The sequence below is a fragment of the Nipponia nippon genome, unplaced genomic scaffold, assembly GCF_047370975.1.
Source record: "Nipponia nippon isolate SJK-2023a ecotype South Korea unplaced genomic scaffold, ASM4737097v1 scaffold_4, whole genome shotgun sequence".
NCBI lineage: Eukaryota > Metazoa > Chordata > Aves > Pelecaniformes > Threskiornithidae > Nipponia > Nipponia nippon.
The window spans coordinates 66,415,120-66,440,343 of record NW_028262358.1 but is presented as its reverse complement, the minus strand read 5'-3'; the positions used below and the strand labels follow the sequence as shown (position 1 = coordinate 66,440,343).

The window sequence follows — 25,224 nt, the reverse complement described above, 5'->3', positions numbered from 1 at the left end:
GCCTTAGTAAGAAACAGCTACAGGTATGTATTGGAGGCAATATTCAGGAAAATTGTGAAAGAAGAGAAGGAGTACAGTGATGCCTCCCTGGATAAAACCCTTCAACAGCTAGTGATTTAGAGGTATTCTGAACTGACAGTTGAACACCAAGCCCTTCATGTTTAACAGCCCCAGATGAACCCTTGTTCTATGTATTAATCTAATTGGTTTTTAACCCATTCCTGCTTTTGGAATAAAAACATTTTATTATAGAATTTAATAATGTATTCTAGAATTTAATTTCTATCGTACTGAAAAGCAGTTCCATTTATAAACAGACAAAAAATCCCAATCAGTGAAGAAAAATTCTGTATGGTAAGTTGACTCAGCACCCCCAATTTGTGGTAGAAGGGTAACTAAACTTACCATGTTCGCTTCCAAATGTTCACTTGCTAAACCCATTTATGATTTTATATACAGTTACATAATTTTATACATCTCCCAATCAGTTCTTTCCCAGTAGAAGACTCATAGCCTATTAATGTCCACATTCAGAAGCTGGTGCACAGCTGTGATCTTCTCACACTTCTCTTTATCTTTTTTAGTTCTATGTCCTTTTGAAGATGAGAGATAAGGAGTATCATAACAGTATTTGAGTTGTCATTATGGATGGATTTATGCAATAGTGTAATGACATTTTGTTTCTATTCCTTGAGCTAATATTTTCATTGAAATATCCATAATAACTCTTTCAGGGGTGATAATAGCTAGTGCAGAGCCTATCATATTTTCCCCCTGTGTATTAATTTCCATTCCTCAATTTCATCTGCCATTTTATTGCCTAGACGTACCATACCGTGAAATTTTTCTACCACTCTTTGTGATCTGTCCTTATTTTGATTATCCTGAATAATTTCTATCAATCATCAATAAACTGTCACCTTACTTTTTATCCTCTTTTCTAAGTTACTTATGTAACTGTTGAACAAAACAGGATTCACCAAAGATTGCCGTGGTTTTCCAGTGTTATTCCCTATTTTCCTTTTTTTGTTGCTGTTATCTCATGAGAGGGCATTTCCTCATGTGTCATGATAGCTTAGTTCCTTTAATGGCCTTTGTGAAATCTTGTCAAAATCTGTTTGTTAATCCAAATATGTTGAACTCAGTGAATCACTCATACCTATATGCTTGCCAACGTCTACAAAGAACTTTAGTATTGATAAGGGATGACTTGTCAGGCCTCTGTAAAAAAACACTGATCCCAAGCATCCACTATTTTTGTCTTTAGGATAGATATTCAGATCTGCTTTGATCCAGGAATCATTTCAAAACCTGATAATGTAGTTAGCACTTTGGCACCACACCCTATTTAACTAGAACAGTGCCAGTGTAAAACTTGAGTACATTGGAGTTTGTAGGCAAAAATCAGCTTTTCCTGCTGATTCACCGCTTTTCATTTTTACCAGTTTTTCTCTAAAACTGTTTCTGTTCACAATAAACTTATCATCACTAATTCTGTAGAGAGCTGAGCAGCTTTCTTGGTTACCCTTTAATGGTACACCACTTTAAAGAATTTGATTAATTTCTGTGTTATCTTCCTTTCATAGTTTAATCACCTGTCAATAATAAACAAACTGTCTATCGGGCTTCTGTGCTCTAAAAGCTTCAGGGAATATGTTCCATGTTTAAAAACCAAAGTGGAAAGCAGGAAGATGACCATGCCTATTTCATAGGTGAGAATCTGAGACTGTGTTTTTCTCTTCAAGCAACAGAAGTCTGTTGAAAACCAGAAATTGAATCCAAGCTGCTAAAACTACCGCCTAATTACAATCCAATCTTTTCTACCTGTTTCCTCCATGCAATTGCTAGAATTTTGGTATTTTTTACAGGTAGAAATGAATGCTAATCTGTTTTTTGCCAGTGACACAAAGGAGGGAAAAGATTGATGTAGCTGGCAGTTGAAGGGAGTAGAATTTCTCTGCTTGCACTTGAGCTACGCAAAATAGAGATAATGTGTTTCTGACTCAGAGGTATTTTACCCAGTCTTTGCACTGGAGCAAATGATTACTAAAGGTATTTGGCAATAGAGAAAGAAGAGCTGTCTGTAATTATAGCAGATCGTGTTTTTGGAAGTATTTCATAGCAGGATGCCCACAGAATTCAAGGTGGGATTGAGAACTAAACAAACTTTGTAATTTAGTGAGAAATTGAATTTTACGATGCACAAAACTAGTACACCAATTTTTAAATATTTCTTCTGTATGATTATCATCATGAAAAATAAGGGAAAATTCTCTAAAAAAATGAACTGTGGTGTCTTGAGCTCTCTTGCCTTTTTCCTGGGGATTTATGGTTGGATAGATGGGAATCTTAGAAAGGGTAAACAGGATATACTAGCATCATGAACATTCACATTTTTATTTCATATTCAAAGAGCCTAACTAAAGGATTCAAGACAACGTTTTCATCTTCTGTGTTCTAAGAATCTCATGCCTATGTTGTGAAAGTATTATATATATGAATTGCTAGAAAGCAATATGAACAGTATTGCTTCGACCATTCCATCAGGCTTGCACATCAAATGTTCTTTAAAAGCAAAGCCTTATTTTGGGCTATACAAAGCAGTATCATAGAATCATAGAATATCTTGAGTTGGAAGAGACCCATGAGGATCACTGAGTCCAGCTCCCTGCTCCTCGCAAACAAAGATTATTCCAAAAAATTTCAAATTGTTAATTGTAATTTTTAACTTGTTAAAATTCCAGGGCTGGGGAATTAATCCATACCAAACGTGAAGTGCTGGGTGCAGTGTAGGAGCACTTTGTGCATCTCTTGCTTTCTGCCTGTCAGATCCACTCCTGTGAGCCTGCAGGGAATGGACTGTGATGCCCTTCTCTCTGAGGCACTGGATCTTGACATGGTCTCTTCAGTGAAACACCCAATACTGGTTTCAGTGCCTGTGTTTGTACTGATTATGGGCAAGGCTGCGTGGTAGTTTTGCCCGAAGCTGCACTGTACATAAAAGAGGTTACCTGAGAGTGAAATTATGTTCTAATTGATGAGTTCCTTAAGTATTCTTCATTTACTTATGTCTCTTACATTTAAAATCTGAGTTAAAACTTAGAACGATGGTGTGATTTGTGTATAGTCATATAACATAATATTTTTATAGCTGTGTGAATTTGAAGGCTTTTTGCCCGCTCTTTTTCAGCTGTTCCACTGTTTTTTGAAGGATTTATTCTCCTGATGCCATGTACTGCAATTCCTTGCATGTGGGATCATTCTGTCCTTTTTATGAGGTTCACTTTTGAGGGAATAAAATACTTAATTCCAAACCAAATGCCAGACTCTGTTAAGACTAAATGATTACTGGCTTTTACACTACTAACCTCCTACAGCCTAACAAGAGAATAATGAGGCTGTAAGTCACAGCTATTAATTAATATACTCGGCTAATGCTTACACAGATATTACCATGTGCCCCCACTGTAGAAGGCAGTAAATATCACTGAATGCATTGAATAAAAATACAAGAACAACTGTATAGATTTTAAAATGTGATGAAAATGTGCTGCAATCTCTACAGAAGAAGCAAGATATATGATCAATAAAATCTCAACTATTGATTGACTATACAAATGGTACAGGTTAGTAACTAATGGGTTGCCTTGCTCAAGCAGTATGTTTAACATGTTTTTAAAGTGAGCATGAGAGTCACTAACTCACGGTGTCGGAGGACAGCTGTACCTTGACCACACAGGCTTGGTAATTAAATGGCATACAGGTTAATTTCAGACAAGCAGGAGACTGGAGTTAAAGAACTGAAAGGAATCAGTTGAATAGTGTTGTCCATCTGCAGAGGAGGAAAAGGAAGGTCATTATAAAGGGAGCTTCATCAGTGTACAATAATTGCAGATTCAGTTTTGATTAAAGCCTTATTTTAACTTATAATAATACAATAGGGTTAGAAGCTGAATGAACTGCAGAAGGGTGGGTTTGCAGCCAGTGGAAATTGTCATCAAATAAATCTGAAGATGGTCCCAATCCATACCTCAGATTTTTTTGCTGTTGTTTTCAATTAACCTGCAGCAATGGCAAATTATGCTTCTGAGGATGCAAAACATTGATTTAATGTGAGGGGTTAATGTATACATTCAACATATCATATCACTTTGTCCACATGGATCAATTTTATCATGGCTCAAAGGTTTTGGTCAGTATTGAGTGGGAAGGAGAGTAACCCACCTTAATGACTGTTCTTCATATGGTTTATAATCTTTATAGTTTACTGCTACATAGAACTCAGTTCAGCAGAGCACTCAGACATTTGCTTAAGTGCTGTGCTGAATGAGAATTATAATACATCACTCAGCATGTGCATCTGAAAAAAACAACAGTACTGCCATAAAAGATACAATGTTGTATATATTATCCTCTTCTTGAGGAAAGGGAAACCACACATGACAGATACTGTTCATGTTGCTGCATTACTTAGCTGCTCTGATGACAAGGGTGACTATGAGGTCCTAAGCAGAATAGTAGTACAGTGTAATACAAGTGATGCCGTCTGTGAAGGAGAAGCCTTCCCATGGAGATGTAAGCAGAAAAGAGGAATAATAAAGAGTTTTCACAGGTAATTTGCATACAATGTTTCGGTGTCCAATTGGGTAGGAACACAAGGTTTGATTACGAAAAAAATCATTTTATGATGCTTTGTATGTTTCCATACTTTACTTTCTCCTCTGGCATCCTGCTGTTGTTCAAGATCTAACCAGAGGGTACCAATTTGAATTTTAGAAGGGAATGAGGAGGAAACCATCAGTATAATGGCTTTATTCTGATGTCAAAACTCTGGATTTAAAACCAAAGTTGTTGGCGCTTTTCTGTGCTTCATTGCTTCCATAGTTGTTGAAAACTAAGCCTTTTGCTCTGATATCATAAAAGGTGTTATGTTCATTTATGATTGTGCTGCTAAGTTCACCTTTGTTGCTTTTGTTTATGATTTTATTTTGTTTTGTTTGCAGGGTTGTTTCCCGCAGTGCTGAACCTGGCTACTAATGCTCTCATCACGACCAATGCTACCTGTGGAGAAAAGGGTCGGGAAATGTACTGCAAACTTGTTGAACATGTACCTGGACAGCCTGCAAGGAACCCTCAGTGCCGTATTTGTGATCAAAGGAGCAGGGTTCCACATCGTATGTGTGCTATTTTCATTTTGTTCCTTTAAAAAGTTTTTTTTCCAAAAACTGTAGATACTCGGCAAACAAAACTGTAGGTCACTGGCCCGATTATGATGAAATGTCTGTCTCTTTCTTTTTACATTAGGTTACTCATCTCTTCCATTGGTATTTCAAAATCTGTATCTGTTAAGTATACTCCTCAAACTGAACTTTCTAATTAAGATACTTAAAGTGGAGCACCTAAATTCAGATTTAGAAAAATTAAGTATCTGCAGCTGTTGTTGAATTCTCTTGGTATACACTGACCATGAATGAAAACCAGATGACTTTTACCTACATGTGGAATTTGAACATTTTGGCCAATCTAAGCAACGTCTGAAATTTCAGTTTAGGGACAAATCCAGTTTTATTTTATTGTGTTCTAGGATACTTTTCTTCTTTGTTTGATGTTAATTCAGTTTCACTAAGCCAGCAAAAAGAAGATAAGATAATGGAGCACTGCTCGGTTTAATTGCTTAGTTTTTCATATTAAAATTGATCTTTGCTAACATTGCTTTTTTTAAGACTACCCAGAAGCAAAATCAGTTTTCAAGTATAAATTTGTTATCATCTGGTTAGAACTAAGAAAATTTCTTAGTCAAGTCATACAAGTTTAATTTCATGTGACCTTGCAGTAAAAGACGTGAATAGCAACAATAAACAATTAACATTGTTAGATTTTTGTAGGTATATTGGCACTGTAGATGGTATAGGGTGTAGAGACACTTAAGAAAGCTTTTAATGGAATAGATAAAATGTTGGAAGAAGCACAGCCACAGAAGCATGGAGACGATTTATCTTTTTTTTTCAGTTGTTTCCCTCTAAAACCCATCTCAGGTACATTTACACCTCATAACAAAGCACATTTAAGCATGAGCTTAAAACAAACGAACAAAAAAAGACAACATTTAATCTATTTGCTAGTTTTAGACAGGATGAACTATCTATGTCTGTAGCTTTCCAGACAGAAGCTTGTTTAGCTTGTCCTTAGAAACTTCCTTCCAGGGCCACCCTTCCTGGAGTTACTACTCACCACAAAGTCTCTTCCTAATAGCTAATCTGCATCTTCCTTGCAGAAATTCATGTTACCTTTTTCCTAACTTCAGTCAATACAAGGAATGGATTATTCCCCTTTTCTTTACAAAAGTCTTTTACTCAGTTGAGGGTATTTCTGCTCTATCTAGTTTCTACACTAAGCTCTCTCTTTTCTTTCATTCTTCTCGTAGGTTTTATTTTCTAGAACTCTCAACTGTGCAAGTTGCAGTTCTCTGAATTCTCTCTACACATTTTCATCTTTATTAAAATTTACCTGAGCTCTTACCAGCACTGCATAGAAATGCAGGTTTGCTTCAGAATGAACAGAATATATTCCTGTTTACACGTTTTACTTAGATTTTTCCCATTTTTAATGGTGTGACACCACTGAGAGATACATAGCTAGTTATCCATCATAATCCCCAGATGCTTGCCTGCTAAATGGCTACCTATCCATTTGCTCCCCATCTTGTATTTACAAAGCTAATTATAATTGCCCCAGTACAGACTACTTCATTTGTCTGAACACCGTTGCAAACTATTTATTTTTCCCAAGATAGTTTCCAAGTTTTGATGTCTTTTTTACTTGTACTAAATGCTGCCTTCTGAGGAAAGGTCACATGATTTTGTAGCAATATAAGCATTCAAATGGCATGTTACACTGTGTCTCACGCAGAGAACATTTCAGGGGCTTTTGGAACCATTCTGACTGGCAAACACTGTGCAATGGATTCTTTCTTTATAGATGGGTATTTAGAGACGCATGCACATCATACAAGTTTTTTTTTTTTCTATATCAAGTTTGTTTAATTCAGACACCAAGCCTAAAACAGAGCTGGATTGCTTTGTTCCCATGTCCTGCCTATGATACCAGATAGTGTACACTATTGTATGTGTATATACACAGACATACGTGTGTATACATATATAAACCCCATCTGAATTATTTATACCTCACTCCTACCCTCTTAAAAACTTGAATCTGCCCAGCTTCATAATGTCTGGTCTTTTGTTGCCAACCACATCTTGTTTTAAGGTTTTTAAATGTTCATTTGGCAGAAGGAAGTGCCTTATTTAAACAGAGGTGGCTCATTAATAGCAGAACCATGTAATGTAACCAGACTTTAAATGATCCCCCTGGAATGTGTGAGTCTGGAGTGCCTCCCCTTAATTACTGTAGTAGGAAATGAACACAAATTCCCTGGTTAATCACCTGTGAGCCCAAATTAAAGAGCACAGTTTGATGGGCTCACTCTGTGAGTTCTCCCCCTTGCCATCCATCAGGGAGATTGGTCCTTGAACTGCATTTGCAATCCAGTCCTTTTTGCAAATACTATATTATTTTCCCTTCCCTTTTAAATAGGCAAAACATGCCAGCAATTAATCAGTGTTTTCAAATTAATTATGATTAAACTTTCATAATGGTGATTACAGTCAATTGTTGATTCATCTCCCAACCCTCCTTCTCATGATTTACCTTTATATCAATTTCACCTGAAGAGACTTACATCAAAATTTCCAATTAGACAGCTTCTGTCACAGTCACTGAGGAGCTCTGAGTTTGATTTTTGCTAGGACTCATTTAAAGCCAAGGTTTGTGAAAATGATTAGAGCTGTGGGAACTGACAACATGTAAAGCATGGGTGTGTTTTGCTTTTCTTTTCAATATAAAGATAAAGCTACTAATAACGTCGCTTGTAGCACCAGTATTCTAACTTGCAAATGTTGGTGCCCACTAATGCCACTGAATAATCTGATATTTAAATGAAATTTTTGGCATTTTCAATTTTGAGGGCTTATGCCTTCCCTCACTCCCACAAAGCACTTTAATTGTATCTTTAAATATGTTCAGACATTCTGGCTTTCCTTAATGAGCTAGGACTCCTGTCCACCCCAGGTGGTTGATGTAGCAAAAAACCAGAGACACAGAGACTATCAATCTGGCTGGTTAACAAGTAAATAACAAGTAAATTACTCAGTTCATGAATTAATTATTTACAGTTCTAGGACTAGCTAGTAATGAAGCATATTCCAGTTTTATACCAAGAAAACCTGTCAGTTTAGAGAGCCATCGTTAACGAAAGGGGTAGGATTTCTTGTATCTTCTTATGTTCTTGCAGACAGAACTTGCATAGAAGAAACGTACTGTATTTGAATTTCCTTTGGGTATTTTCCCCATAATGTAGAGACTTGCTCTAGGCAATTAGGGACTTCAAAATATAGATCCTTGTACCTTTTAAGATTGAGGTTATGTTATTCTTCACTTTGTACAGGAGAGAAACATGACTTGACTACAAAAAGTAACCTGGAAATGTTGAGTGCGATTTTTCTCAGTCTAAATAACATGAAAATACTGTGTAAACAAACTTCAATAATTTAGATCTTCAAATCTAGGAAGAATTAAATTCTGTATCAAGTCTTATCTCTATTATTTGGGACATTGCAGCAGGGTAAACGTAGACATGAAAAGTAATGCATCTTGGACTTTGATATGGATTTTAACCAAGCAATCCTTCTTTATATGAATGTATGTGAGTCAGACAATTTTCCAGTTGAGAAATTATTCTGTAATGATTTCTGAATCATTTCCTCTGTAATGATTTCTGAATTATTTCCATGTGTGCTTAGAAATGTCTTAGAAATGCAAGTACCAGCATTACTTTAATCTCTGCTTTCTTTGCACACTGTATCTCAGGTTCCTGTTGTTCTGTTGCAACATTTAATGACTTTATAGTACTTGAAACTTTGGAAGACTGCAGGAATTGTTCACTTGATTTAAATGCCTGCATTTTCTGTAGAATCAGGAGAGCCTCCAAGTGCATTTAGGTGTTCTGAATCACCTTGTGATCATAACCAAAATTTAACATTAGATGAGTATTCCAGTAATAACAAGGATGACTGCCCCAAGAGTAAAAGAAAAAATAATTTCCTATTTTTTATTTTAAAGTACTGCCTCATTAGTTTTGTAATTGTATTTAAATCTAGATTTTAGATCTAAAAACATTTAAATCTCCTAATAATTTTGAAATACATTTATGTATTTCTGCTGTTTTGACAGAGCGACATCCAATAACAAATGCAATTGACGGCAAGAACACTTGGTGGCAAAGCCCTAGTATCCAGAATGGAATCGAATATCATTATGTGACCATTACATTGGACCTCCAACAGGTAGACTTCTGTTTGTTTGTTTCTGCAAAGGCTTGCTTTCTTGCACAATAGATCACCTGGATTATTTTCCTCTTTGCTCTATGTTGCTTTTATATTATGAAGACACACTCAGCTTCTCCTATAACTTTCTGTTGTTTATATGGATAATCCTGACTGACCCATTCATTGTAATATAATGTACCAAATTAAAATTAATTATTTCATATATATTTTTATGAAGTCATGTTTAAAATTATTTTAAATATAACATTTTCAGTGTTTTTTTCACGATACCTCCTGGTTTGGCTCTTTAAAGACAATTAAAAGATAGTTTCAGGGAAAAATTAATATGAATAAAAGTTTACGTTCAGAATACTGTTCTTTCTTGTTTCAGTAACATAGTACTACACACTTAAATACACAAAAAATACTAAAAATACTTAAATACACTAAAAACAGTTCAACTATGCTAGGGATACATGTGCATGTGATGGGTTATTCTGAGGGACAGCCTGGGTAAAGGGAGGAGTTTGGCTAATGAGGTCCTTAAATAAGTTGCCTATTGTTAGTGTAATCTTGCTTGACAGACGTAGCTATGCAGAATGCAGTTATTTGATGTTTACGAAAATGCTACATAAATTCCAGGTATGTAAGCGAGAGGATTTGAGGGTAGATGGAAAATAATTTGATTTTTATAATGCCAAGATAAATACAGAACAATTATCTGGTACCAAATTTATTCATTTTGTTATTAAACTTGACCATTTTGGTATTCAGTTAAATAGGTAACAAATTAATCCCCTCACCCCCCACTTAAAATCTTCTCTGGTCTGTGGCTGGCGCATATTGGTCTGCAACTTGAATCAGACCATAAAATAGAATCATAGAATCATTTAGGTTGGAAAAGACCCTTAAGATCATCGAGTCCAACCGTTAACCTAGCGCTGCCAAGTCCACCACTAAACCGTGTCCCTAAGCACCACATCTACATGTCTTTTAAATACCTCCAGAGATGAGGACTCAACCACTTCCCTGGGCAGCCTGTTCCAATGCTTGACATCCCTTTCAGTGAAGAATTTTTTCCTAATATCCAATCTAAACCCCCGCTGGTGCAACTTGAGGACATTTCCTTTTGTCCTATGGCTTGTTACTTGGGAGAAGAGATCGACCCCCACCTCTCTACAACCTCCTTTCAGGTAGTTGTAGAGAGGGATAAGGTCTCCCCTCAGCCTCCTTTTCTCCAAGCTAAACAACCTCAGCTCCCTCAGCTGCTCCTTATAAGACTTGTGCTCCAGACCCTTCACCAGCTCTGTTGCCCTTCTCTGGACACGCTTCAGCACCTCAATGTCCTTCTTGTAGTGAGGGGCCCAAAACTCAACACAGTATTCGAGGTGCGGCCTCACCAGTGCTGAGTACAGGGGTATGATCACGTCCGTAGTCCTGCTGGTCACACTGTTCCTGATGCAAGCCAGGGTGCTGCTGGCCTTCTTGGCCACCTGGGCACACTGCTGGCTCATGTTCAGGCAGCTGTTGACCAACACCCCCAGGTCCTTTTCTGCTGGGCAGCTTTTCAGCCACTCCTCCCCAAGCCTGTAGTGTTGCATGGGGTTGCTGTGACCGAAGTGCAGGACCTGGCACTGAGCCTTGTTGAATCTCATACAGTTGGCCTTGGCCCATCGATCCAGCCTGTCCACATCCCTCTGCAGGGCCTTCCTGCCCTCCAGCAGATCGACACTTCCACCCGACTTGGTGTTGTCTGCAAACTTACTGAGGGTGCACTCGATCCCCTCATCCAGATCATCGATGAAGATATTGAACAGGACTGGCCCCAGTACTGAGCCCTGGGGAACACCACTCATGACTGGCCGCCAACTGGATTTGACTCCATTCACCACCACTCTCTGGGCTCAGCCGTCCAGCCAGTTTTTTTACCCAGCGCAGAGTGCACTTATCCAAGCCATGAGCAGCCAGTTTCTCCAGGAGAATGCTGTGGGAAACCATGTCATAACCTGCTTTCCAGGTGTAAAGAAAAAAGGGAAGGCTCTTTCTCTGTCTCACTGGAGAGAGATTCTCCTTCCCAGCTCCCCCTTCCTCTGTGATCTCTTTACTGAGATCATCAGTTTATTATTATTGGTTTATCAGTTTCACTTGGAAGCTGCCTGTCCTTATCTCCCTTCTTTCTCATTTAACCATACTTAAAGAGGTCAATAGCTAATTATCAACTAAAGAGGGTTGAATAAAGCATAGTTTGTCAGAAAATAAAATAAAATGAAGAGACATCTGTGTGCATCCATACATATAATTTTTTTGTAAGAGATCAAACTTAGTCTTAACTTAGTTCAGAACTTCAGTAAGGTTTAATGGAGAGTAATACTTGGATTTCTAGTTTTTTATCCTTTCTTTCTTGTAAAAAACCTGTCACTGACATGATTTGATGGTAAAAATTCTTGTAAGTACCTTGTATCTGTGACACTGAAGTATTTGGAAAGCAGTAGTCTTTATACCTGGAAGAGCCTTTGAATCCTGGAAGAATTATTAGCATTCTGGCTTTGGAGCCCTCGTTGTTACTGGCAGAAACAATCCTACATCTGCATCTTTGGCCTTATATATGCAAAACTATTCAATGTGCGTTTGTCTTTCAGTCAGCAGAGCTAAACCTTTTTTACAGAAGTTTGAGTTTAAGCTCCTATGCATTAAAAAGTTTTGATTTTTTTTAAATGTCTTTTAAACTTTCAGAGTTATTAACTGGTTTTCCTTTACAGCAAGGAATTGTGCCTATTGTTGGCTATGATCTGTTAATACGTGAGTAGCTCTCAGGCATTAGAACTAAACTACCATCCTGGTTTTTTATCACCCTAGTGATTTTACTTGTGTAGTTGTTTAGGTCAGGTCTGCTAAACTAGAGCTTTACAACTTCTGTTTTTTTTCTGCTATGTCAATATCTAGATTGTCATAAGAAATAAGCAAATTTGCGCCCTTCCGAAAGTTTTGGGTTTTCTAATATACTAAAAGCTAGCAACTACAGGGTCAGTGGCTATACTGAAGAAAAAGTATGGGTTGTTCTAATGTATTTAAAAGGCTTCTTTGCGTGCCAGTTGACAGTGGTCCAAGTGTACTGCACTGTGTGTTGTGTGGGTTTGGGTTTTTTTTTGTTATTTTTTTTAAAATAAGACAAGGCTCGAGTATGAGCCTGTTTCTTTCCCGTGTTCTTTTGCTTATTGTTCAAAGCCTGGCAGTCCTTTTGCAGTACTAAAGCTGATACCTTCTCTTAAGCCCATTCAGTTGTATTGGCTGGAATAGGAGCAATGTTGAGGTTCCCATGTACGTCAGAGAGGTGAGATAAGACCCTGTGTCACTAATGCTGTCTCGCACATGCTTTATGATCTGAGTAACTCATGTAGTTAGGAATGCATGCTATATTTACTCGCTACCTTACATGAACAGAACAACAGTTTTGTTCCCCAAAATGTAGTAAAATATATGTTGCAATTTGTGTGGCTTTTAGATTGCTCAGTAAGAAATGAGAGTTGTTTGGATTTTAAGGAGTATTAGGAGGTTTTGTTTGCTTATTTTAGTATTTGTGGACACAGCGTTGTAGGCTTTATTAGTCAGTTAAATATGAAATTTCTATTCCAGCTAGTGTCATGCATAGTAGTTCCTATGAATGATGGAGGTCACCAGATATCTTTGAGACCTCACTTAAAAGAAATACCATTCTTTACCTTTGGCTTATAGGAGATTCAGTAATTGCTATGTTTGTGTTGATAAATTCTTGCTTTAAGCATAAAAATGCTTAACTTCTTTTTGTGAGATAGAAATAACAAATGACAAATCTACAAGTAATGGACTGAAAATTGGAGGAATGCATTAGTTTGTATGTTATTACTGGTAATTATGACAATACATGGAATGCTTTTAGCAATCCTAATTTCATGAAAAAATCAGGAAAATAATTACAGTTTCTTCATTTATATAGTGCTTGGCCTTTTGGGGCAGCTACATTTTTTTTTTTACTTTATTGTGCAGTGTAGCCATATAAAAATGGTGTATACTAGTTAGCAATAACTAATAAACTGAAGAAGCAAAATATATTTAACTTTAGAAGGAGCCAAAATATTATCACTTAGGTTGGGAAAAATGCAGGTTTTTTTTTCTTTTCTCGCAACAGTTGAGGTTTACCATAATACTTACAAAGAGCTTTAATCTATAATGGAGGCTAGGTTTCTAATTCATCAAAGTACGTTTGAAATTTGTACCCCATCTATTATAAAAATATGAGTTGAAAACTGGAACTATTTGGTTCTGAGCATCTTTGCTAATTTGCACTTAACCCTTACTTTTCTAGACTTTTTAGCCATTTTGACAATCATCATCATATCTATTTCACAAGAATATTATGGAACGCCATTTGTAGCTGTACATGTGAAATTATTATTTACAGTGCTTTTCATCCAGCAAGTGCATAGGAGGTCAAAATATGAATGTAGATTTATTTGGGAGTTGCTCACACGAATTTAAATAGAGGTTAAAATGCGAGGTTGAGCTATCCTGGTTAATGAAAGTGAAACTGCAGATCTGAGTTTGGCAGGGTAGGTTAATTGGTGTGCCAGGTTGTTGCATCTATGAAGCACTCACAGGTTACCAGGAGAAGTTGTCTGCTGTTCTGCATCTCTTAGTGCTGCTGGTTGTATAGGGTCTGTGGGTTTCGCCTTGAGAATGGCGGGTAGTTCAAGTGCAACAAAAATAATTTGGTCCGGTGAGTGCAATGTTTAGCAGGACAGAAAATAAGCCTTCTCTTCAAGAAGTACGGAGAAGGGAGCTGGCAAAACACAGATGCTTAGACTTCCAGGGAGAACATATTCCCTGTACTCACACTAACGCGAATCCTCAATTGTTTTAATTTCACAGTGATGTGGAAGATTAGTAGAGTATTGGCAAATACACAGGAAAACCAGTTGGCAGTTTGAGGTGAGGTGGTCAGCCCATCTGTTTCTGATTTCTACACACATGAGGACACTTTTATTAACAAATTCCCTGCTGTTGTGGGGAACAAGGACGTTGGCAATACCCTTGATATTGCTAAGGTACTCGTGCCAGGAGCATATTTATGTGGGGTTTGATGTTTTTACTATACGCTTTATGTTTTTTTAAATGGTGCTGGAATATTTTATGTGACTTGTAGGTGTGTGGAACTTGAGTGGCCCCAGAGTTAATGTTCTGGCAGAAAATTGTGGACTTAATAAGTATATCTTAATTGCCTGAGATTGTGGAGGATCAGTTCAGTGTCCAGGCATATATTTCTGAAGAAAAAGAAAGTAGTTGACACTCCTCAGAGCCTCCTAAGATCTCATAAGGTGCACCTCATATGGTGCAAGAGCAAGAATAACTGATTAAGCTATGTACTTGATTTCTCTATAAAGTGTAGAGAACTGCTAGCGCAAAACGAGATGTCTCAAACAGCATTGGTGCTAAAACCGCAATGCAGAGCGACAGTCGGTAGGACCCAGGACCGGCCGGTGCCTGGAGCGAGGGTGAGGGAGGGAGCCCTGTGGAGACAGGGGGGCCTGGCCTCGGCCCCATCCCCGCGGGCTGTGAAGCCTCTTGTTCCCCCCCCCCCACCTACTGCCTGGGGGAGGGTCCTGGCATCGCTTCTCTTGGTCTGACTGCTCGCCCCTCTTAATTCGACTGGTATCTCTGCCACTCCTGGAACCGGGGCGAGAGAAGGTTCCAGAAGTCCAGAGACTGAAATCTATAAATAGGGACTCTGGCTCTCTCTCGGGGGCTCTCTCCACCGAATACCCCCGTTGGCAGGTCCAGCGCTGGATCCAGGACTGCTGATTCTCCTCTTCTTCCCTCTTTCTCTCTCTCCCTCTCTCTTTTTCACGTCTCCTAAGGTAATTAAGTCGTCAAAGTTGATAAATTGTAGTTAAGAGTACTGCATGGCGTTCCTCGATTTTCCATAAAGCTGCATAGCTTAGCCGCATTGCTGGGGTAGGTATAATCGTGAGAGGGTTGGTGGGTATTGAATATTTGCACTCCATCTCTGTCTCTATAAAAGCTTTCTACTGAAGCTGGTGTTTGTGTATGGACCTTGAGTGTTGGCCCACCTTAATCCACAGCGAGAGGATTTGCGCATCTTGGTCACTCCTCCCCACTCCTCTCCAGGTGGGATGTGACATAAAGCAATTGCAGTTCATCAGTTTTAAGTTCTGATAGTGTCCAACCCTTTCACCTTGTCTTTTCATCCTGCCCCCCTGCCCTCCTTCTGTAGGAAGGGAGGAAGGAGTCTAAGAAAGTGTGTTCTGACTCCATGTAGAAATTACTGCAGTCCTGCTTCTCCTGAGGTGGACTTGGTAGTGATAGGTTAACGGTTGGACTCAATGATCTTAAGGGTCTTTTCCAACCTTAATGATTCTATGATTCTATGATTCTAAGTGTATTTCAGTACTTTTTAGAATGTAAGTTTTTAGACTCCTGGACTTTACTATTTGAGTGGCACATATTATATTTTGGGAAGTGGCATGTAGAGAACTGAATAACTGGAAGTAGGAGAAGAATGCCTGACTTGCTCAGAAGCATTTTGAAAAGCATTTACGAAAAGCAGACAGCAATATTCTGCTAATGCTAAATTCATTATTTTGTAATTCTTTATTGTCCAAATATAATTTGAATGGAGGATTTTGATCTGGTTTTGAATTATTTCTTTGTTATTTGATTCACTTTAATACCATGAGCAGAAATACACACACACGTGCGTGTGTGCACGGTCACAAACACGTATCATGTATCCTTAATAAGGATAATGCTAGGAAAAAGGAAAGAATTGCAAAACTGAGTAATTGCTTTTTCTCTACACAAGACTGTACAACTAAGTGGCTATGTGTCAAAAGACAGACATGAGAGAACTAAGAAACTGTGACAAGATGAATGGGAGAGATTCGGGCTGGGACAGGAAAATAACAGGATAGGACTCCGACTAGTATTATAAAAGCTCAGTGTGGTAGTTTGTGGGAAGAACTTAAAAGGGAGAGACACCCCTCCCCCATCAATGAAGGGAAGCAGAATCTGTGTATGCACAGTTGCCACCAAATTGAAAAAAAAGATCACTAAAGAGGAAGAGTCCCATGGAAAGTACATCTTCACTCTCTGCTATTGTAGGTAGGACAGCTACAAACATCAGAAATAGCATGTAATAGATTTCTGAAAGCAATATTTCACAGCTGATTTACAGATATCACATGCACAATATGGACTGTGATTCATCGTTTTGTTACTGTGCTGTATAATTCTTGATTTTTTTAAATTATTATTTTTATTTTAAAGCTTGAATTTTGGGTTGCACAATGTGTTTATACATCTGCTGCTATGCTAAGGACTACTATACATAATGTGAAATTCAACCTATAATTTGAACATTTGGCTCAAATTTGAAACCAACTGAGGAAAAAATCTGAATATTGATGCTTAATTTTGCCTGCATTAGCAAAGACCATGTCACAGTGGGAGAGAGAGGGGACAGACTTAGGAGAGGTCTTGTGTTTATTTGGTGCTAAGATCCCAGCTCACTTGTCAGGAAATGTACTTCAGACTAGCTCTATTCTGGACCATGGGTTGAATCCATTAGCAGCTAAAATGAATCAGGTATGTCTAAGCACGTACTCCTGGCTTAGTTCTTGTCTGCAGGGAATCCAGTTTGTGAGGTCCATGATCTATTCATGATGTGAACCAAAGCATGCTAAATTGGGGCAGTTGGGAGATTCACCTCAAAAGCATGCTCCTTATCTGAGCTAAAAAGCTAGTGTGGATGTACCCTCATAAGCTCTGTGTCTGAGCAGAGTCCAGATTTTTTGTTAAGCCTATCAGATGCTACACACACCAAAATGGTGGTATTCCCCCATGCCTTAATGCAATATTGCTGACCTTTGCTGGGAGAGAAGGGAAGTATGACAGAAGAGAAACCTCCTGCGAAGAGAGCTTGCTTGTGGGACCTTGCTTGTCATTTGCTTCTTTGCTTTGCCAGTATGACTGTGCTGTGTTCATAGCTGTTTGAAGGAAACATTATTTTCAGCTGTGTGTTCCCTTGATGCACAACATTAGCCAGATCCCTTGGGGGAGCACAACTCTCTTTCAGAAAGAGTTCATCACTGTTACACAGCAGCAGAGTTTGCATGTTTGTTAGCTAAGGATGACCTGAGGCAAGCGTGGCAAGTACTGTCTGGCAGAACTATGTTGAAGATGTTGCCCAGATGTGTGGCCAGACTGAGACAGGCTACCTGTTCGTAATTTGTTCAATTTAAAGAATGGCTGTTTTTAATGAAAGATTATATGAGCAACTAAATTCTTATTTCCATCACCACTTCTCTGCCCACTTTTGGCATTCTTCCCTCTCCCTTCTAGTGTTTGGCTGAGAAGATTACAGGAAGATTGCTATAGGAAGAACTGGCTTGGAGTACTTTCGTAATCTCAAAAGTAAAGCTGCCCTTCCTGACTAGACATTTCTTTGTGTTTCTTGTAAATGAGATTGCCTGTGTTTTACCATCCCTTCCAAAGCCAGTCTGAAAACATATATTCTAGTAACTGTGTCATATTGCAAATTAAGCGGCAGAGACCATGAATTTACTCAGTCTGCATCCCTGTCCAATTTATTTTCTTCTTAAAGAAGAAATAACCAGGTTTTTGAGTCTTGACCATTTAGAAATTGTTGCATGATTTTTGGATTCTGGAGCCATCTCCTTGTTGTCTGGTTTCAAAAAACTAGTGGAACCCATTGTGTGGATCTTTGTCTATACAGTTGAATCCCAGAATTAGATCCAGTTAAACTAATCCTTTAGGGATTGACTGAAGTCAGTCTTACAGCCACAGTGAAATATAAGGTAAATTGGATGATAAGATACTTCACAACAACATTGCTTCTTTTAATACAGATTTATAGTTTTTTATTTTAACTAATAACAGTTCACCAAAGAGTGGCTAAGGTATCAGAATGTGTTGAGCAACACAGCCATATTAAAATAGCCTTTACATATTATCTGCACAGTAGTATAGGAATATTTATATCACGAGGAGATATTTGGTTTTCATGTTATATTTTCTCTGCTCTGGAATATCAAATACATTTTCCAGTGGGGAAAAAAAATTACAGCTAGCTTTCTATTGAATAACTTCCGATATCAAATATCAGAATAGCTAAAGGAATAAAGAGAAGGTTAATGACACTGTTCAGTCTTGGAATACAAGAACCAGATTAGTAAAATTAAGTGTCAGTTGGTCTTCATACATTAAATTTGTATATATGTCCAAACATTTTGCTTAGGTTTTCAGTTAGTATTTTCTTTTTCTGTTTTACTAACAATTATGTGCCTCGAATGTCTGAGATGCTTTCAAAACAATTTCTGTAAAGGTAAAGCTTAAAGCTTCTCTTCATCCCCAAACCAGAAAGTAATTTAACAGAAATGAAAATTAATCCAAACTGAGACTTTTCACCAACAAATGCCAGTCTGTTTTGTCCATCTTCAAAAATGTTTGTCTAAAGAGAAACATGAGCAGAAGCAAAGTCTGTTGAGACTGTAATGCTGCAGTTCCATGATTGCTGTTCCCCTCCACCGCATCCCTCTCCCCAAACTGGCTAAAGGGAGACATTCCTGTCTCCCTTGTTCTGGCACTAGCACTTGTGCTGCCATGCAGCGAACCAGATGAGTACTTTGATACTGAAAACTACGTCTTGTCTTGGTTTTGAGGGGTTAGGTTTCTGCCAGATCAATTTTCTAATTTGGCTTGCTGTGTGAGGTATGAATGCCAGCGTGGGGGAGGGGGCAGGAACATATTTCTGGAGGTGGTGGGGAAAACAGTTCCACCCCTCTCCAGAGCAGCTGGCACTCTGCGTTGGCTTCAACTGATTGTAAAACTTTGAAGTATAAAATACTGATCTATGAGCTACAGTCCATGCCTGCAACATAGAGCTGTCATCCTGAATATTTGTTTTTAGTATTTCTTTCACATGATTCGTTCTGTTTTGAAGTAGTGTAAACATTTGAGAATTCAAAGCATTAATTATCTCTCTCTCTCAAAAAAAAGTCCTAAGTCCAGTTCTCTGGCTTGGTTATACCTCAGTGGTAATGAACTGTTAAAGTGAGAGCCCGAAAAAGATGCAAATAAAACCATGAAAATGAGACTGTGGAACTAATACAAAAAAAGAATGAGATCTGTTCTGTTTTATTAAAGTCCCCAGCCAATTTTTACACATGTAACTAGATGTTAGTTTTAATACTGATTTTTTTTTTTTTACATTTCTTTTTTTGTTGCCTTCATAGACTCGAATCTGAACAGTTTAGTAATTCCCTTCATTTCTTTAGTTTCACAATTTGCTGGTAATGCAATAATCAGATGTCTATAGGATGAAACAAAGCATACTTTGCCGTTCTGATATTCTTTTTAAGCAAAGCAAAACTATTGGATTTGAAGTTAGTTTACAATGAAATGATTTGAAAAAAGCAAAAAGAAAAACCAGAAAACAAACGACACATAACTATACCAGTAAGGATTTATAGCAAACATACCTAGTAATTGTGAAAACAAACAGAACTGTAGTAAATATTTTGACATCACAGTGAACATTTTTAAGAACTACCTTATTTATATACTATTAGCAAGTATATTTTATATTATGTAGCTTTCCACCTGGCTTTCTCTTCGTGAGAAGGAGAGAATACATGCACACTGGTAACAGATGTCATCCAGGGCTCAGTTCTTGTCTCAGAATAAAGTTTTCCACATTGATATCACTCAGACAAAAGCCTAAAGAAAAGTGAAGGACCTTTTTCCTTAGCTAAGGGTCGAGAGTGCACATCTATGCCAGCCATAACTCCAGTAGAGCCTGCTGCATTAAGCTTTTAGATGTTCTAACAAACAAGTGTTAGTGAAGTTACTCAAGTTGACTTTTCCGCAGCATTAAAAAAGAAAATTTTTCATGAGTGGTGCAATAATACATGGAGGGGAGTACTCTTCAATGCATTCTGAAATGCTAAGAAGCCATTATCGTCCTGAAAGATCAGTTGTAACACCCACCATATAAAGTGCTGCTAGCTAGGTTGAGTAGTTGTATTAACAATAAATCTCCACAGGATTATTTTGCCCAATTTTTTATGCCCCCCACTAAATCAGACCATAACTTTATTGCTTTGTGGTTAGTCAGAAAGATTTCCAAGTAAACAAATCCTTTCAGCTTCAGTTCATAATACACACTGACAAAGATTAAAAAGAGTTTTGAGAATTTATAGTTTTTCTTTCTGAGGTTACTTGCCTTACCTTTTCCCTGGATGACTACAATAAATATACATACCACTTTTTCTTTTCTAATTTTGGCTTTAACCAAGAGAGCTATTCACCTTTCCATCCTTCAGGTAAATAGTTTCAGGATATAGGTCCTAAATACTCTATTATAACCTTTGAATCCACTGTGACACATATGTTCTGACATGAATATGAGGTTTTCTTCTGATTTTGTACTATTGGCAATTCTGGTTCTAAAGAAAGTCACAGAGCCTGGGAGAATGGTGGCGTGACAAATAACGGAGTCATAGGAGTCTCAGTCTTGAACAGATTTTGCTCTCTGAAGAAATATGTCATCACTAATAGTTTATGATGAATAAAAAGCTAACTTGAAAAAATGAGTTTTGCAGCTGACAGTGGTGGTCATGAAATAGTGCTTCTGTTGTGCTAGCTGTTTATCACAAAATTATTATTGAAATGTAAGGTCTGTGCTACAAGATGGGCAACAAGATTCTGTAGTACACATGAAAACTGTAGTAACAGAAGGACAGCTGTATATGTGTTAAGAGATAGGTTATTAATTGACTAATTTTTTTTTTTGTAAGGTTTTGTGTGTAAGCTAATATTTAGGGGAATAGGAGCAACTCCTAATAGCAAGAAAGTACCTTGTCATATGAATTTCATGTCGTGCTTTGCAGCATTATGCCAGTATTTATACAATGATTTGATGAAATATGCTTAAGGGTGCTTTTAATCACCTTTTGTTTAAGCTAGCAGGATGTAAAAGTGTTCAGATATCAGTATACAGCACAGGGTAAAATGGTGCTACTCTTAATAGCGTGCACAGTAGGTCAGAGCTTGGTCAAGAGCATTGAACCTGAATTGCCAAGAGTTCTTTCTCATCTGTGCAATGGTCTTGATTTGTTGGTGGATCTAAAACCACTCTAGGAAAAAGAACTAATGGTAATAAAGTAAATGTTTAAATAGGCCTTGGCGCTGCATAAAATCATCCCTTGTTCTGAACAATGAATATATATACATATATATATTCCTTTCATCAAGTCCATTGATGGTAAAATTATTCTCTCTCTCTCTCTCTGTGCTCCATGAAGTCCATGTGCAGCAGGTCATATGCTTTGTGGAAGCACTTAGAGACTCACTTATGAACAATGTAGTTTAGACAGTCAGTAAAATAGTCATTAATGTAGCTCTTTTTGTTTGATTTGGACTAATGTGGACTAAGTGACTGAAGAAAGAGATGTGAGCATATATTGGACCTCTCCAGCTATGAAACATGGAAAAACAGAGACTTGGATCTGTTCTTAAACAGAACATACAACTTCATGGTGAAGATAAACCTTTTCGCTGGTTGAGTCCTAATGTGTTATGTCTTCTAATTATTCATAAGTAAATTCTGATTTACTAGGGGGCTAGGAGCTGGAAACATAAAATTACTCATCTCTAAAGCAGTTCTCAGGATAATTTAATAAGTATTAAGAACTAAAAGCAAAAATGAAAACTGAACATGCATATACTTTTTTGATCTGGAAATCAGATTTAGAATCTTATTTCTTTTCCATTTTCTTCTTTCCTTGTGTATGTTTTTGAAATTTCCAAAGTTTATTGACATGAGACAGCTTAGAAACACTGCCAGAATATATTTTTAAGCCTTTTTAACCACTATTGTGTTTAGCTAAAGAAATGAAGCATGGTGTATGTGAAGAGAAAGTGAAGAAAAGAAAGAAGCAAACAAGAGGTTGAAAATATTTTGGAAAAAGTCTCTATTTTTTTATTTGAAGGCTTAAGTTACTACTTTATTAATGTTTTCATTATTCAGGTTGTTTGTGTTGCACAATATTTCCAGATTGAGATGGAGAGAACCTTGTGTCATGTTCAGGGAATGGATATAAATTAGTACATGCCTATTTCCTATTCAGCTCAATGATCTTAACCTCAAAGAGTTTCCAATCAAAATCAAATCAAAATCCCAGGTCCTTAAGATGATGCCTCCTATCATACATTATATATGGTGAATAATATGTCCCTTTCCAGAGAACTCAAAGTGAAAGCTTGCGAAGGTTTAAGCAGGGAAATGTTAAAGGTTTGAATGTTGATAATGCAGAAGATGCTCTATGCTAACAGTACAACAGTTTCAGATGTTTGTTTGTATCCCTCTCTACAAGGTGGGTAACAGATAGATGTCGCCTCACTACATAACTAGTACTTATTTATATACTTTTTAGCACTCTGCAGAAAAGATCTTTAATTTCACATTGATAAAATTAGCGCTGCATGAACTTGCTCTCTGTTGTACAAAAAGGATATCTGAATAACTTCAACGAGATACATCCCAGGGTCCTGAGGGAATGGGCTGATGTAGTTGCTAAGCCACTCTCGTATTTGAAAAGCCATGGCAGTCAGGTGAAGTCCCCAGTGACTTGAGAAAACGGAATATCACATCTACTTTTAAAAAGGGTAATAAAGAGGACCCTGGGAACTACCGAGCAGTCAGCCTCTAGTGCAAGATGTCCTTGCGTAAGGCAGGAGGGTCGGACTAGATCTTCAAAGGTCCCTTCCACCCCAAACCATTCTATGATTCTATAAGAAAAGTAAGCATTCTCTCGGAAAAGCAGATTCTTATGTGCTGTTCCTGTATCTGACTAAATAGTTTTATCTATGTTAAAATTAATATTCTCATTATGGAATTAAAATGTAAAGACTTGGTACGAGTCCATAATACGTGAGGAGATTGAGAATAATTTTTAAATGTTTAGGTTTCAAAGTTTGCACATTGCAGAACTTTTAAATGGACCCTAAAAAAAATAGCTGTGATTGATAGTTCTTTTTTTCTCAAGCTAGAGGAACAGACAGGTCACTCTGAAATGCAGCTGGCGAGAGAACACTGCATGGAAATCTCACTGAAGGAAATGAGAACACTTTATCCTGGGTACTCTCAACGCTACTGGGCCCAGGCTGAGCATCAGTTCTTGGATCAAGAAAAAAAAATAATTAAACTTTTTGGTGTTTTAGCACCAAAATAGTCGAGCCACCTTTTCTGTTCTTCTCTCCTATTGTCTAGGTTTGAAGAAGAAAGGTTTGAATATTGACATTTCCGTCAATTTGCCTTTCCTCACCGTACTCTCTCTCCATGGAAAGAAGTGATTAGCCTTAGGAAATAAAGAGAAAAGAAATTGCTTTCTGCTATTATTTGAAAGCACTGTGAAAAGAAATTACCAACTTCAGCCCTCAATTCTGGCGTACACTAGGCCAATGATGAGCAGCAAAAATGGTCAACAGAAAGCAGCTATTCTTTTTGAGGCCTTCACAAACAACTGAACAGTGGGTAATGGAGAAAACCAACAGAGAAAATTACAAAGAACAAAGTTGACATTGCCAGAAACTTTACAGGTACTGACTTCCTCCATTTGGCTTAATGTATCTTAGATGTTCAACAGCTGGTCAACTTGAGAGCTTTACAGTTTGACATTTTATAAAGTGCACTGTTTTAGCAGACTTGCTTTTTTTTTTTTTTAAATGACACAAGTTATAATCATCTTTTACTTATAACATGAACAAAAGTTGAGAGGTATTAATAAAGGATCTATTTTTCTCAAGGAGAAGAAAATGTTCTTAAAGGAACCTGCAGCTTCTCTAGCAGTTATATACAGGGGAGGGAGAAAGCTGAGATTGTTCTAAATTGAGGTATTTTTAAATTGTTTTTTTAAAATACATGTTCTGCAGGTATTAACTGAATGGGACTGAGCGTTGTGAATTTTTGTCTAATTAGAAAAGGTGGAAGATTTCTAATGGAAACTTGGTTGATTTGGAGACACCCACCTTAGAGCTTTTCAAGGTTTGCTATGGTAAAGTCTTTCACAGTTTTTCCCATGAAGTACTGTGGACATCTTATTTTGCATGACACTCATAGCTACAGTTTTTCTGGGACAGATGATGCCCTGCTAGCTAGTAACCAGAATTGTCTGCAACACTGTGGAAAAAAAAACCAACTATGTTGGAATCAAGTGTGTACATCTTTCAGCCCAAATTCCCCATCTGGTAGCAGCATTTCAGTTGGAAGCAGCTCAGATGAACAGGAGAGACATTGTCATTAGAAGGCAAACGGCAGCATGGCGGAGAGCTGTTCAGCTCTCTAAACTGATATTAGCTGAATCCTGCTAAGCATCTTTCTTTTTTCCCATGCCAACATTTTCAATTACAGAATTTCTAACTGTGAGCAGAATGTTTGAAACCATGGCCACTGTCTTTGAGGACAGCAATAGAAAAAGATATGTACTAGATGGTTGTTTGAGGAATCTGGAGAGCTACTCCATGTCTAAATTAGGCTTTTTCTCTGTCTGAGTTGGATGTGAGACTAAAATGAGAAGGTTAGTTCTTCGTAAATAGCCAATTGTTTGAAAATTATTGCATCAAAACTGTCTACTCTTTTTCATAAATAATAGACACAAACAATAATCCGTAACAGCATATGTGAATTGAAATATGACTGACCAAATAGCATCATAAGGAGTTGATATCAGCCTCTGAGAACAAGAGGAGCTGTTTCTCAAACTCA

General features: G+C 37.6%; 1 protein-coding gene across 5 annotated transcripts in view; it reads left to right on the top strand.

Moving 5' to 3' along the window:
* LAMA2 (laminin subunit alpha 2) overlaps positions 1-25,224 on the top strand; it is a 373,593-nt gene that overhangs the window by 86,829 nt on the left and 261,540 nt on the right. For all 5 annotated transcript variants that reach the window (XM_087775778.1, XM_087775777.1, XM_087775776.1 and 2 more), the window contains exons 2-3: positions 5,004-5,174; positions 9,292-9,404. In XM_087775778.1, the coding sequence (XP_087631904.1) occupies positions 5,004-5,174; positions 9,292-9,404 (284 nt within the window). The remainder of the gene's footprint in view (positions 1-5,003; positions 5,175-9,291; positions 9,405-25,224) is intronic.